Here is a 16,610-nt window from a genome sequence, read left to right on the forward strand (position 1 = left end):
AAATTTAAAAATATTTTTTAAAACATTTAATTTAAAATATAAAAATAATTTTCTGATTAGTGATTCTGAAAAACATTTCTAGATTTGAAAATACATTCAAAATGTTAGTTTCATAATGTTAACAATATCGGGCGAACTACATTTGGAGAATTACTTCCTTCACCATGTTATGGAGTATGTTAAAAGTAAAAAATGCTTGTCATAATATATAAATTTAAGCATACCTTTCGTTTTTTTCATAATGCAATATGGGATATCGCTATGGATGTTTTAGAGTGTATAATATAAATATAGAACATGCATTCTTTAGTGTGTAATATGAAATAATGTTCATATTTTATGTTGTATCGCTTTTATTGTTCTTATATGTCTGATATCTTGTTTTTTCTTTTGTTTTTATCATTGTTGTATTCTTTTATTTTGATTTGAATAAATATGACTAGGATAAAGGGTTGTGTCACTCAATGAAATGAGAGCATTAGAGACATGACTTTATTTATAGTAAAAAATTGCATTTAACCTTATGATGTGGGTGGTGTAAATGGTGATTAGATGATGCATTTGCACATGTACAGTACAGGTGTGTGATGAAGGATTTTTAGGGACCAGAGGATACATTTCTTTTAATATTTTAATGATCTATATGTTGATTAAATGGTTAGAATTGGATAGTAACAATTCAATAATACTTATGGATAAAATTTGTCAATTAAGTTTATCAATAAATTATTGATAAAAAAACGATTAGTAATTATTTATTAGTAATTATTAATCAACTTGGCCATTTGTAAAATTTGTCTATAAATATTATGATTAGGTAGTTTTTATCATCTTCTTTCTCTTCTTCTTTTTTTCTTTTTATTCTTCTTCTTCCTTCACCTCTCCTTCTTCTCTTTTGCTATTATTGGTGTCGTCACATTTGCAATCACATGCTCTTCCTTCTCCTTCTCCTCCTTTTTCTCATCTTTCTTTTTTCCTCTTCCTTCCCTTCCTCCTTTGCTTCCATCTTTGTTGGTGTCATCGTGGCCTTCATCGTTATTATGTTGTTGCGTTGTCGTTGTCCCTCCTCCATCACTACTGCCTTCAGCTCCTCCTTTTCCTCTCTCCTCCTCCTCCTCCTTTTTCTTTTTCTCCTTCTCTTATTCTCACCTGTCTCCACTTAATTTATAAAAAAAATTCATCAGAGTTGATGAAAATTTGGCGCTCATTTTACTAACGAATCTATGGATGGATTTTTTAAAAATTGGATTAATTAGTATTTTGGTCCTTGTATTGAAGGCAAATATTCAATTATTTTTCAATATTTTTTTACTTAATTGAATTCCAAATTTGTATAAAATAACATAATGTTGGCCCTTATGTTAAATTGAAATTAAAATTTGTTTGTTGGGGTCATATCTCAGTATCTTGAATTTTTTATTTTTTTTTTCTTTTAAGTCTTTTCTTCCTTCAACTCCTCCCTCTTTCTCTCTACCCTTCTCTTCCATCTCATTCCTCCTCCTTCCCCATATACCACCTCTCCATCTCCCTCCTTTTCTTCCTCCACACACCACCAACCCAACTTCTATATCCTTTTTTTTTTCTCAATTTTCTTCTTCACTCTAATGCACCCAACTTAAATCAGTTCTCTCTCGTAAGTTCTTCTTCACCACTATCACCCGAATCTTTCATATTTTTTTTTCAAATTTACATTATTAGTAAAAGATTCAATTGTTTCCCTAATAGAATTCATGGATAATTTTATTAATTTCATCTACACGAATGGTTACCATGAAAATATCTTAAGCTTATTTTTTATAATAAAAAAGTGTTGCTTATACCCTATTTTATAATAGTTAGCTTAAACAATTATTATTTTTATTTCATCATCCCAAACATGCCAATATTAGCATAGATAGTACGTAAATATAACTCGTTGTTCAAGCAACTATTTAGAGTTCTTAGAGCTCCTTGTAAGGTTTGTTGTAAAACTCGTTGTCGAACTTGATTAATAACTCTTTGTTATTCAAAATTTCTTTTGTAATTTTCTAATTATTCCAAAGTCATATAAATTGAATTAATTAAATTCAAATTCTCATTTGATCTCACAATAGCCAGTCACTCAAAACATATATGCTTTTTGTTTCAATCTAATGAGAGAGAGAAAATCCACAAAGCCTTTATTGAATGTGTTTCTTATTTTCTTTTGTCCTCAACTCAATTTCCATTTTATTTAAAAGAATTTAATGTGGTATCTTTTATTAAATTGATGTTAACAAGTTTAAAAGGTGACCATGTTAATGTCTTGATTTTTTTTTAATTTTTTTTCTTCACCCTTTGTTTTGTTTTCTTCTCCAAACGCATTACCATCTCCCTTCCTCCTTCTTTTTCCTCTGCTTCTCCCACATCCCACTTGTTGCCACCTCAACCTTCATCAACATTATTGTTAAAGCCTTTGTCTTCATCAAAGCAAACACCTTTGAGTCATTCATAGTATGCATTCTAAAGGATTTCAACATTGTCATAATCCTTGCTATTGCAAGAAATTGTGAACTAAGACAACTTATTGAACCACAGTTGTAGTTATAGAAACTCCAAAACCTTTTAAGTTAGAGTCAAAATCACGATCAAACAATTTTACATAACCTTGCTCACCTATAAAGGAAGATCATACATCCAATCACCAAATAGCAAATTGAATAAAAAAAAGTATTGCACTCTCATTCCAAGTTGAAAGCTTTAGTGAAAGACAATGAATTAAATTCCCAAAAAAACGAGAAATATCACTACAAAAAGGGAAAAGTGCAAAACTTTGGATTGAAAAAAAATATACAAAAAATAGTGGAAATGATGGTGATGAAGAAATGACATGTCTATAGAAGAAACACAAAAAATACTACAAAAAAACAAGATACTTATGTGGTGATCTTTTAACCAATATCAATATTGAAACTTGTTTTGATAAAAAGTCAGGTGCCTTAAACCGAAGAAAAATAAATAAAGAACTCTCCTAACTCCAAATAAATGATATTTAGGCCAAAATAGTTTTGTTTCTTGGCTGTGGAAATTAACATTTTATTTATAAGCAAATCAATTATAAAAAGTTTCTATTCCCCAAAATTAGAAAATAACAAAATATTACAAAGATAATAACAGAAAGATCACAAAAGTGGCCTAAATCCTAGCTTATCCTTCTTAATCAACTTTCAAACGTATCCATAATCAGTAATCGTCAAATCGGCCTATAAATTCCCATGGTTAAGGCTATAGGATTATTGGTCGATCCAAATAATTCATACCCTTTACCTTTTTCGGCCCAAACATTGACTTATTTTTCTTGGTCAGCCTTGAATCCTCGCATGCTTGATGATTGTTATTAAACTAGCCCTTGAATGACCTCTAATAAAGCCTATGATGTTGTTTTGTTGTTTTGAATTGTCTTATCCTAGCGCTCTTCGTTATTACGCACTTTATTATCGAATCTTTTAATAAGTCAGACTTAAGGAATCATTATGGGATCGGTCATAGCCCTAAACGATATGCAACCCTCCAACCTCAAGTCATTAGTTTCTTTTAGTGGGAAGAAAGGTTGCCATTCATCCATCCTCAATATCACACTTCCTTAGGTTCATCATTACATTTAGCCTACATCATTACATTTAACCTACATGTAACACGTGGTTGCAATCTAAACAATACTTATTTTGAACGACAACGATTAACTTTCAAGAGTAATCCTTCCCATTCATGCTTTTAAACCTTTTAAACTTTGCATCTTGCAGTTTCTTCTTCTTCACTCCATTTCTTCACGTCTTCATCCCCTCCTCTCGTCTCTTTATCATTCTCACGTGCATTTTTGTGCAACCCATCACCCCAAGTGTGTTTCTTAAGAATTCTAATGAAGTCTTTTCTCTATATATAAATTAATGCTTCTATTGATTGTATTTTGTTGTCTCTTGTTCATCAAAAATTTGTGCATTTACATCCTCATCACCCACTGAACTTCTTTCACTGGCCTTACTAATTTATTTGTTCATTTCTATTGGCATTATTTTGTTCTCTTTGTGTACTTAAAACTTAAATCATAATCAATTATAACTTAACTATATGCTTAGATACCTTATATTGTATTAGAATATAAACCACAAATCACAATATCAACAACTACATAAATTTTATTACAGCCTTTTGCCACTAGTAATCGTTTACAACATTATTGTAATCGATTACAATAGCTTGTAACTCGAATTATACCAACTAGTAATAGATAACACATTGAAGTTGTGCACCTTCCAAACGATTTCAACATTACGTAATCGATTATATCTTCTTATAATCGATTACAAATGCTAAAAAAACTCATGGGGGTTGCACGACTTCATCTTTCACGACTTTTTCGTTTGAAGTCGTGTGAAGACTGCACGACTTGTCCATTTACGTAATTTTCAAAAAGTTTGTCTACTTACGTAATAAGGCAATGAAATTTGCCTAAGTAAGTAAAATAAAAACTTTGATTTTACATATAAAATCATGGATCAAGATTTTACATATAAAATCATGGATCAAAAGTCCATTAGTAGAAATAATGAAAGGATACAAAATAAGATATTAGCCTACTCTTTCCTATACAAAACATGATGGTGGTCGCTCAATATCAAATTTTGATAACAAAGTTAAGAACCACTAGTACTCCCTCTAGTAGTTATAATGTAGACCTTTCTACTTCTTCCAAAAAAAAAGACACAACATGCCTATGAAATGTTGGCAAGTTAATCCGTGATAATTTGGAATAATTATATATATATATATATATATATATATATATATATATATATATATATTCTTTTCACTATGCTTACAAACTCTAAATGGTGTTCAGTGTGTATACTTTAGTTGTTGAACATTACTAGTGCTTAATATAAATCATCATGCAAGCTTAAGAACATCTTAAATTGCACTAAAGATTGAAATTTTATATGAAGAATTGGGCAATATAGAAAAGGATATGAACATGGAGACTTCATTGATGACATCTTAAGATGCCTATTTTTGTATAATGTGTTGGAATAATTCAATTAAGGCTTAATATCTTATTTTGTCCCCAGTTTTGCTGATTTTTCTCAAAAAGGTTCCTCATTTTAAAAGAATGTTAAATTGGTCCTCACTTTAACTTTTTTTCTCTCCCCTCTTCTTCTCTACAAGACAGCAGACCTTCTCTTTCTTTTGTCAGTGTTATCTTTTGATCCTTTTTTTCCCCTTTTCTTCTTTCAAAGATAGTTTATTTTTTCACCTACTAAACTAATCATACATAACAATCATACCCTTTTCTGCTTTCGCTGCCTCCCACAACTCACTTCAACGTTCAACAATGAAATATTTCGATTTTTTCACTATAAGCTTCCTCCCTCTCTGTCTCACTTTCTTCATGTCTCACTTTCTTCACTAATTTCCGGTTCTCAGGTTTTTCTCTCTCACCCACTTTCTTAATTAAACATGTTTTCCACTTTCTTCATCCATCAACTTCTAACCACCTTTTCGGGTTCCTCTCTGCTCAGAATGTATGAGATCCTCGACAAGTTGTTTCTATTCCTTTATTCTGTCACTACTGCCTTTCTCTACTTTCTTTTTTTGCTATTGGTTTCACATTTTATACCCACTCTATTTTCAGTGTTGTGTTTTCGATGTTCACTTCATAATTTTATTGCATGCCTTGCATAAACTCTTTGATTTCTCTGCTTTGTTGGCGTACACAGGATAGATAATCTGATTACAACCCTTTTAAGAACTTGGCAGTAGTTGATTGAATGGCGTTCATCACCCTTAGTAAATCTGAAAGACTTCACAATTACAAAGATATAGACTACAAACTTTTCTAGCACTGAAACCTATGTATTTTTCGCAACAGCCTTTTTGATAAGTAAATTGTCTCACCAAAATTGCATTTGATTAACAAAATTTGTTAACCTGCATAAATCTTTGACAAATTTATTGTAATTTTTCATCAACTCAAATTTTCTCTTCAATGTGAGAAGTCTTAACAGATTTGGCTTTGTTACTGCCCTTTCATCTTAGATCATACCTAACACTTGTTTAGGTGTTTCCAAGTACGTGATTTTGGTAAAATTTGGCATGCAAGTCTTGAATACAACAAGTAAGAGTTTCATATTTCCCCAGTATATCTTCCTCAAAAGCTTTAAGCTGAGGAAGAGAAGAGTTTTTGACATTCATGTGTATTTATATTAGTTTTAGGAAACAATATCTGATGCATTAATATGTAAAATGCAGTTGGCCGAGAGTAATCCCAAGATTGACGCATTCCTTAAAGACAAACATCTCAAGAACCTTAATCGAGCTCATGTGACTCTTGCCCACAAGAGAAGCCACGACATCAAAGTTGTAGCTGATTATGGTATCTATCTTAATAAAAAGGTTCCGGTGGAGTTAGCAGCACTACTCTTCTCAAATAAAATGGCTGCATTGGAAGCTTGTCCCGACTCAGTGGAAGGTGAGAAGATAGTCTCAAAAAATTCGTGGCCTCATATAACCTTATGGACTGCTCAAGGTGTTGCACCCAAGGAGGCCAACATGTTACCGCAGTTATTTCCAGCGGGGAAAGCAACCCGAATTGACTTCAATCCTCCCATCATTTTATCTGGCACAATTGACTTTTATTGAGTTCTTACTACTCATTTGAAGAGTTGAATTCTTCACTGAGCAAGTTATCATCATCATCACCATCATCACCAAAGCTTTTTTCATCTTCTTTTGAGAAATTACCACACCATTTGTCTGAACTGGAGCCACTATAAATAGGAAGGTCACAAAGAGAAGGGTTTCTTCCTCCTCTTCGTATGGATCTACCTGCAATAGGGTGCTTTCTTCATTTCCTGCTTCTTGATCCGAGTGAATACAGAGAGTGAAGAATATTTTTTCTAAGGGTTTTGTTTGCTGCTTATAAGTGTCTTGATCTATTCAATCATCTCTATTATATATGGAACAAATTTAGAGAGGAGAAAGAGAATTTAAAAGTAATGATAAAGACATAAAGTCGATATCATCTAGATGAAAAGAAATAAAAAAATAAGAATAAAAGGTACTAGAAATTTAACAGATTATTGAAGAGCAGACTCAAAGTACTAAAAGGAAGTTTTATAATTAGTTTAGTAGGTGAAAAAATAACTATCGTTGAAAGAAGAAAAGGAAAAAAAAAAGACGAAAAGATACCACTGACCAAAAGAGAAAGGGCTGGTCTGTTGTAGAGGAGCAGATGAGAGAGAAAAAAACTTAACGCCGTTTATGCATATTTAACGGAAAGGACGACGTTGACGCAAAATATATTAACTGAGACCTAAGTTGACACTCTTTTCAAACCAGGGATCTTTTTGAAAAAAATCAACAAATCTGGGGATAAAAAAGGCTATTAAGCCTTCAATTAATAACAACATATGACGTGCATGTTTTAATCTTAAATATTGCAAATCTTTATGCTTAGCTATGTTCGTAAATATCAAGAACAACGTACCCAACTTACTTAATATCAATCAAAACAAGAGTTAATGACTTAATATATTAATTTACCTTTATGTTGATTGTCTAACACAATTAGTAACTGGTATTTGCACATGTTAAATCCTTGGAAAAAATTTTATATAGTGGTAAGTAAAATCCAACAGCAATAGTACAACATTGCATTAGTACAGTGTTTCATCGATGAATTATTAACACAAACAAGAACAAGAAACATACGAGTTCTAAATGCACCTTGGGTTGGGTTAGGGGAATGGAAGGACCAACCTTTACCGTGATAGATATATTTTATTAAAGTTTAAGTTATTTCAAACAAAATCTATGCCTATAAGCTGCTGGACCAAGGATGCACCCTGGACCTCAAGGTGCATGTTAAAACATAAACACTATCACGCAGAAGATAAATTTTATGATTAACTTCTTGTACGGACTTTTATGAATTAATAAAGTACCTTATTTAAAATAAGATGAATTTGTTCATTTCTATTGATGTTTTTTTGTTCTTTTCCTGTATTTAAACTTAAATCATAATCAATTATAACTTAATTATATGTTTAAATACCCTACAGTGTATTAAGTATACACCACAAATCATAAATCACAATATCAACAATTACAATAAATATGTAATTATTATACACTAAAATTGATTATCATCACTTGTAATTCGAATTGCATACAGTGATAATCGATTACAATAAATATGTAATTATTATACACTAAAATCATATATTTCCAAACGATTTAAATATTACGTAATCGATTACATCTTCTTACAATCAATTACAAATGTTAAAAAACATTTAGAAATGTACGATTTTACCTTTTTAACAATGGTTAGAACGAAAATTGTGTATTTAAGTACCATTTCTTTGTTTGAAGTCGTGTTTAAAGAAGTTGTGTAAAGACGACATGACTTATCATTTATGTAATTTTAAAAAAAAAATCCTACTTTTTGTTGGAAGTCCCACATCGACTAGAGATAAGGCCAAATGATAATATATAAGTGAGGTGCAAACCTCACCTTACAAGTTGGTTTTGTGGGGATGAGTTAGGCATAAACTCACTTTCTAATATGGTATTAGAGCCTATCCTAGCGAGTTCTAAGTGGGCATTCTATTCTTCTCTTCCACCCGCAATCGGGCCGCTATCGGACCACCCAATTTCTACTATCATCACGCACACAAGCATGATTAAGTTGAGCTTTGGTCTGGATGAGGTTTTGCCATACATTTTTACAGTGAATGTGATTCATTGACGACATTGCTACCCACAAAGTGAAAGAGCTTACTCTTTAAAACGGACTTTTTTATTATTAATATTAATTTAACATTTCATTTAAACTAATTACATGGATTAATTTTTTTAAAGTAATTACTCACATTTTAACTGAATAACATATTTAACCGATAATATTTCACAATCAGTTTAATTTATATTTTATTTTATCAAAATCCAATTTCAACATTTTCATCGATTAAAACATATACTTTAACAAATCAGTCACATTTTACTTTAACTCAATTTCAAACAATTATATCTTATTTTAAATTAATAAAAACATTGATTTTTTCCATCTATCTACCTGTATGAGTGGCAACAATTAGTTTCCTAGTTAAAATAAGAAAAGAGATGTAGGACAAGAACATGGTTGAAATTATCCGAAGTGATAAACATAAAGTAGTGCCACTTGATTCATTGCGTGGCAGCATATACGTGAGAGATTACAGCAACAATATATATATATATATAGACACAGACGTAATTATACTTGTGGTTCTTGTTCCTTGGTTTGCTGAGTTTCTTGGAGCAACTTAGTGGCAGTATTCTGCATTATGTCCTTGGTTTTGCCCCAAAGGAGAATGTACAAGCCGATCATGACCAAGACGGAGCCCACCACACTAAACAAGAGAAGAAGCAGTGAGATTTAGTTAAAGGGTAAAGTGGTTTTTGTGGAAGAAGATGGGTAAGTTAGAATACGTAGAAGAATTGACCTTCCAAGATGAAGCTGCTCGTGCAAGACTGGGATATCAATCATGCCCGACATTATCTGAACCAGAGGGCTGAATGCTGCTGTAAAGACTGGACCCCTCTTCTTCACGCACCATGACATCCCCACGTAGCACATACTTGACCCAACTATCCCCTACAAACATAATTAATCTTTCACTTCTTTAACGATTACCATTTCTTCTTCTTATATATAAACTTATAATCGTTCAATTATAATAATCAAGTTAAAAATCACATAGTAAGAAAGTTTTGAAAACTGCTAAGACGAAAACCGGTTTACTATAAATTAAAGAGTAATGATTGACGGACACTAAAAATTGTATATTTACATTTAGTATATACTTAGACAGAATGAAAATAATATGTTTATAAGTTATAAATGTAGATAAATTAAGGGGTCCATCATATTTGATAAAGTAATAATAAAGTAAAAAATGTTTAACATGTGGTTTTAAAAATAAAAGTTGTGGCTAATTATTTTTTACAAAGCAAAAATTGATTACGCAAAAAGATAGTGGCTTACAGAATAAAGAACAGTGATTATTTGCATCTTATCCTTGAGAATCCAGGAGGAGAAGTTGGTGCCAGTGGACAAACCAAGAATAGCTGCTTGCATGGCTCCAAAGAAGGTCATGATGGCTGTGCTAGAATACTGGCAAGGATACCTCTTCCCTATCTTTGACTGTAGAATAAACCAAAAAGACCAAAACAGGGTTCCCATCATCAAAGCTATTACACCAATGCTCCATTTCTGTGCTGTTCTACCACTAGAACCACCTTCAGATCTCATGGCTACCGGAGGAACCGTTGCTTTATAGTGAGACACATCAAACAAGGGTTTTCCTCTGTAAAGTGTCAACACTAATGCCCCTCCTACACACACAAATGTGCCCAGAATCTTCGCTTTCCCACCCAAGCATTTAATGTTCACTGTTTCTAGCCTGTAAAATGACAAGGGAAAGGTGCATTTATCCTCCATTTAAAAGTTTTAATTAAGATATTTGTCAAAACATGTTCCAAAAATAGCTACACATTCATAGTTTCATACCCAAATGGCAATGCCATGATGAAGGTTATCACCGGCACCATATTGACAAATGCACAGGCAAATGTGGCTGAGGTGTATTGGATCCCCAAAAGGAAGAAGTATTGTGTGACGGATGCCCTACAAGAAAGCATTTTTTCACTATCATGTTAACCATAATGCATAGACAACTAGGAATCACAAAGAAGTTAAGATCGTATTTTCGTGAGACTAACCCAATAATGGCACTGAAGAAAAGGTAGCATAAAATTTGAAATGTGAGCCGTGGTCTTCTATTTCTGCAACAAAATACAGTAATTAAGATCTCTCAAGTTCTCTTCTTGCTTAAATGGCTCCATATTTGAGCATTATAACATCCTGGATAACAATGATTATTAGCTTAACACCGATCCTTCATTCTCAAGAAAAGTAAAGTTTAGGTTCTATTGTAGGTGAAATTTTCTAACTTTTCTTAAAGAGATTAGCTTGTCAATGTGGGTTGGGGAATACTTGCATAAAATATAATAAAAGAAAAGGAGGGTGCCTACCTTTCCTTAAAGTAGCTGATGGGGGCTAAAAATATAGTAGAAACTGACAGGCGATATGTGACAAAAACCAAATGGTTCATTCCTTTTTGGAGGACTTGCTTGAGAAGGATGTTCACCATGGTTAAAGAAAAATCAATAGCTATCATTGCTAGGAAAGGTTTCCATTCATCGCAATTCTTCATTTCAGCAATGCAGTTTCTGGGGGCAGGTCGAGTGGGGCCTCCCTTTTGTATATATTTCTCAGAAAATATTGAAATGGTTGCAATGCAACAGAGGGATACCTGTGGGTTTATATATATATATATATTATTCCAGAACAAGTGGCAAGAAAGCAAGATTACTGTTTGAAATCAGACACTTTATACCTTTGATGATAGTTTAACGTTTATGTGGAATATGCTCTTTTCACATGTTATCTTTCGACTGATATATATCTCCTGTTATCAGAAGGGAGTCTGGGAATCGTTTAAAAATATTTTAGGTTGGTTCATGAATCATGACCCTGATAGAAAAATTATGGGTTAATTTAGGCCACAGGTTTTGAGTTTACAATTCATCTAGACCCGGAACAAGTAATGTTCTTCATGTTTTGTTCAGGTTCTCGTACCCTCCTCACTTGAGCTTTTTGTTTGTGAGTGACAGGCATCTTTTGGGTGGAACTGCAGCAGAAACATGGCATCTAATACTTTCTTTTTTATCTATCTGCCGTATCAAAAACATTGAAATCTTGAAGAAAATGTCACGTCTCAAAGTTATTTAGTCACTTCAAAATCTTGGACGAAGAAAAGGCACGCAACGATAGATCACAGTGACGCAAAACCACGGGAAACTTTAACGTTGTAAGTGTGGTCAGCATATGCAGTGGAACTCAAAATGTCATGTTTTGTTGTTAATCATGGGTGCTTTCAGTACTTGATCTCGATATGAAAAGTCATTAGATGAACCTTAACTCCAATTACAACTTCAAGTTCTTTTACACAAAATAATTAGGATTCAATTTTGATACCTTAAAAACTTTTTATGTTACGACGGAAAATCAATTTAAATTTTTAATGCTATATTGCAAATTGTGGAAATGAATCTTTGACCAGTTGGAACTCTACATTCATTTTTAGAAAAGGGAGATAGGGATTTTGTGAGCACCATTCTGAAGAAAGGAAGAGACTGTATGCTATAAGAAAAAAAAGTCTAAAAATGTTTAGTCTCTGTAAATGTTATCATTCATGGTAATATTTTGTTTAGAGATTTTCATGAATATCAACCTGGTGTTATTTTTATTTTATATACTAAACACTGTGTTCCACCATTTTTTTGTGATTATATGAAATAAATGTCAGTTCAATTTGTAATTTTATTATGACTTGATTAATTTGATTTCTATGACATAATTCATTTTGTCTCCACATATAACTATGTAATTATAACTACGTGTCAAAATCTGAAAAATATCATATATTAAACCGAGAGATCTTACGGTAATACATGATATAAATTTTAACATGTGATATTTTTCAAACGTGTGTTAAGACTAATTTAACATAAAAATTAAATTAATTTTATTTAAAATATACAGAGATTCAATTAAGTATATATATATATATATATATATATATATATATATATATAAATCAAAATAAATTATATGATTAAATATAAAAATAAATTATTCATCTATTTTTTTCGACAATATATATATATATATATATATATATATATATATATATATATATATATATATATATATATATATATATATATATATATATATATATATATATATGTGTGTGTTTTTTTTTTTAAGTAATTTCACTTCTTGAGATGTGTCTAATTACAGGAATTCAATTATGCTAACAATTATCCAAAAAATGGGTTACATAATAAATATGGTTCAATTAAGACAGTTCTAACACGTTCGTAAGAAGATTAAAAATATAAATAAAACGATAAAACAAGAAAGCCTAAAATATACTAATCTAAAAAGAATTGAGTTATTGAGTTGAGTCGAATTGAATTGAAAAATAAAATAATTATAAATCAAAAGAACCAAATATTTAGTTCAGTTATTAGATTTATCTTTTTATAGCTCAATCAATATGATGACTTGATTTTCTTTTTTACTTCTAGATTTCTATATTTTAAATTGATTGAACTATGTTTTAAATTCTTTAAAATTTAGGATAAACGTTTATATCACCAAATTTAAATTAATCTTTTTAGTCATTATCATTTTGAATTGTTTTTAATATCTGTATTCAACTGTACTGTATCTAAGTATGATCAAAATAAATAAATTAAAAGAAAATTAACATATGGGTAGATGTTTAATGGTAATATAAAAAGTAGAATAAGTTATTGAATAAACAACTTGCATTTATTAGTCAAATAAATGAAATCTATAATTGAAGGACTAAAACAAGTTCTTTTCAGATTATAGAAAAAAAAAGTCTTTTATAAATTTAAAAGACAAAAAACAACAAACATGATCATATTCAAGGAACTAAAATTATATTTATGCTTTTAGTATTTCATTTTTTTTATAATATTATTACTGTTATCGAGTGTCTTAATAGTTTCTATGTTATATATATATATATATATATATATATATATATATATATATATATATATATATATATATATATATATATATATATATATATCATATTTTAGATGAAAAAAAATAGTAGCATGTGCATTATATAAAAAAAGTCATAGTTAATGAACCTAATACGTTTTTACCATAAAATTAACCTCATTTTATTTGGACTAATTAATTAGATTTTTCTCAAACTCAGACCACGTCATTCTAGTAAATGTTATTGATTAGTTGTCGACTTTAACCCATGATCTTCTTTTTGGAGACAAGTTTAAATAATATAAGAGGAGCCAATAATTGAAAACATCAGCGAATTAATAATTTATATAAAATATTTACAACCTTATTTTGAAAGTAAATGGAACAATATTATATATTATAATATTCACACATAACCATATACAAGATATTTTAAGACTCACTGCTCCACTCATTGGTGAAAGATAAAGATTTATATTTAGTTGTCAAATATATTTTTCTAGGTTCAAGATTGCAATTATTATTTCTCATGCTACCAAGTCTTTTTATTGAATTTTTTTCTTTCAAAAGATTTACATAATAACAAACGGATAATGATACTTTTTGATAATATTTTTTTAACAATATTTTAATATTATTTATATATATTATATAATTGGTCCAAAATTACTCTACAATCAATCAATAATAATATCATAAATAACAACATAAATCAATTATATAATAACATATTAAAATGTTGTTAAAATATCATTATCGTAGTATAATTAGACTATGTACTCAAGATCGGAAACCTATTGGAGTTCTCGTAAACACTGAAAATAGAAACAAAAGTGAAATCAAGATTAGAAACATCATAGTCTGTGTGAAAAGAACTATAAATCATAATTAAATGTTACAGAAACAAAATACTGTAGTATACAATTTGTAGAATAAAAGTGAAAGAAACAAAATAATGATGATGATTTAAAAGAAATAAAAGACATGGGCCTGATAAACATCCCATCAGACCATGGTCTAAGCATAGCATAGCATGTGCATGCTTTCCTTTGAAGGTAATGATGGGATGCAGCTTGGATTCTGATCACAAACACAAATTTAGAATCCAACATTCAAAATCTGTTCTCCATTAACCAGATATTATATCAACCTTGTCCTACAAAATGCCCAGCCACATACTATGTCCAATTTCCAACCAGATCTTATCGTATCTCTCAATGCCATGCCACTCAAACAGTGAAGCTACAACCTTCATCACTTAAATCATCTTAAGAATTTTTTTTTTCGAGGAATTTTCATCATCTACTGACACAGATGAAATTTGTGCAAAACTAGGAATTTCTACTTTGGAATATCTAAAGCTGTGGCAGGGCATCTAGGCATTTCACCACTACAAAAATTCCTTCAATTTAGATCATATCAACTGCATCACATATCCATCTTACTGTTTTGCATTTCACCATTTTCTGTTTTGGTTAAGGAACTAATTGATGATAGGATTGAGATTAGTGAGTGGTGAAATTTTTATTGATGGAAGTTTGGTAATTTGGATTGAATTTGTCCAAAAAAAAAGTAAGAATTTTGAATGGGATAAGAATGTGAGGTGGTAGAACACACAAATAAGAGGACTTCATATACTATAAAATATCTCCAAATGGAGGATTCATATCCATCAATACCAGACATTATGTTTCAAGTACATCATGTGAGCGATGAACAACTAATGTGAAGGCAAATTATCAGTATGGATAAAGGAATTATAATTATTTCATGAAAGAGAACAACCCTTGAAATAAAAAAAAAAATTGTTTGATTTCTAGGTTATACAATTTGTATCCTTAGTAGTCTTTAAGATAATCAACAAAAATTATTTTTGGACGAAGGCAAAGTTGCTCCATAAGCCAACTATCCAAAAGTCTTTAACGAATGAATCCTATTGATTAAAAAAGTAGCAGCAGAAACACATTTTTTCCAGAACTGGATTGACAATTTGAATTGAAAAAATAAAGTTTGAGCCACATATGTTTGGTTTTTCCTCTCAACTATTAAGTTTTGTTGAAGTTTCTCATACAAGGAAAATGATAGTATTGTTAGAAAATTAAAAAGACCAAGCTTTTATATTATTAGACTTGAAAACATTGATAATTGACCCTAAATTGAGTTTTACTCATTGAAAAAATTGTTTCATAACATTAGTAGCCTCAAATTTGTGTATGAGCAAAAATATCTAAGTAAAACGAAATGAAAGGAAGAATATACATTTATTGTCATAAGTAGACTTATTTAGGACTTCCAAATGTCATAATGCGTATTTCAAATAAAGATTGAAGTACATTATTGAACGAAGTAAAGGACAATCTTCTAAAAACAAGAGAACAAATTTGATAATAAAAATAATGAAATTATTTGGAATGAAAAAAGGAATTTCATTGGTAAAAATTTGAAGAAGATGCAACCAAAACATGATTAGAATTATTCTGGAGACAACATTTAGAATCTTTCAATAAGATTACTAATGTTAGAGTGAAGTCTTTTCTAGACAAAAAAAAAATATTTTAAAAAACATGATAGACAAATCAGTATGATCTAATAAAAAACTGATAGACAACAAATTAAAATTGAATTGAAGAACATAAAAAAATTATAAAGTATCAATGCAAGAGAAAGTTTAAAAATGACAATAACCACTACATGACTAACATTATTATTGGAAGGCAAAAAGGGTTTTTGTTCACTAATATATTTGTAAAATTGAAAATATGACAAGGAATGAGTTACATGAGTATTGACACTTGAATCAGTGATCCAACTACCTTTAAGCAAAGGATTGATCGAATTTTTTAAAAAAAACTAAACCATTAAAAAAAGGATTAGTCTCGAAAGTATATTTAATCATTCCACCACTAGAAGCAGTTGACCTGTGACATTTTGTGTTGGACCCTGG

General features: G+C 30.3%; 1 protein-coding gene across 1 annotated transcript; it reads right to left on the reverse strand.

Annotated features, from left to right (window-relative positions):
• Positions 1–9,153: 9,153 nt before the first annotated feature.
• LOC108340784 (WAT1-related protein At3g30340) lies at positions 9,154–11,341 on the reverse strand. Its single transcript, XM_017578365.2, has 6 exons — positions 11,092–11,341; positions 10,780–10,842; positions 10,568–10,684; positions 10,043–10,460; positions 9,501–9,652; positions 9,154–9,407 (listed from the first exon to the last, which is right to left on the reverse strand). The coding sequence occupies exons 1-6, from the start codon at positions 11,271–11,273 to the stop codon at positions 9,272–9,274; spliced, it is 1,068 nt and encodes a 355-aa protein (XP_017433854.1). The 5' UTR covers positions 11,274–11,341; the 3' UTR covers positions 9,154–9,271.
• Between the last annotated feature and the right edge of the window lie 5,269 nt (positions 11,342–16,610).

Source organism: Vigna angularis, chromosome 1, assembly GCF_016808095.1.
Source record: "Vigna angularis cultivar LongXiaoDou No.4 chromosome 1, ASM1680809v1, whole genome shotgun sequence".
Taxonomy (NCBI): Eukaryota; Viridiplantae; Streptophyta; class Magnoliopsida; order Fabales; family Fabaceae; genus Vigna; species Vigna angularis.

Excerpts from the sequence above, each read along its gene's own strand:
- LOC108340784 (XM_017578365.2), bottom strand. The coding sequence starts at position 11,273 with ATGAAGAATTGCGATGAATGGAAACCTTTCCTAGCAATGATAGCTATT. Across the intron at positions 10,685-10,779 it reads TTCTTCAGTGCCATTATTGG|GGCATCCGTCACACAATACT; the intron begins GTTAGTCTCACG and ends GCTTTCTTGTAG. Across the intron at positions 9,408-9,500 it reads GAGCAGCTTCATCTTGGAAG|TGTGGTGGGCTCCGTCTTGG; the intron begins GTCAATTCTTCT and ends TCTCTTGTTTAG.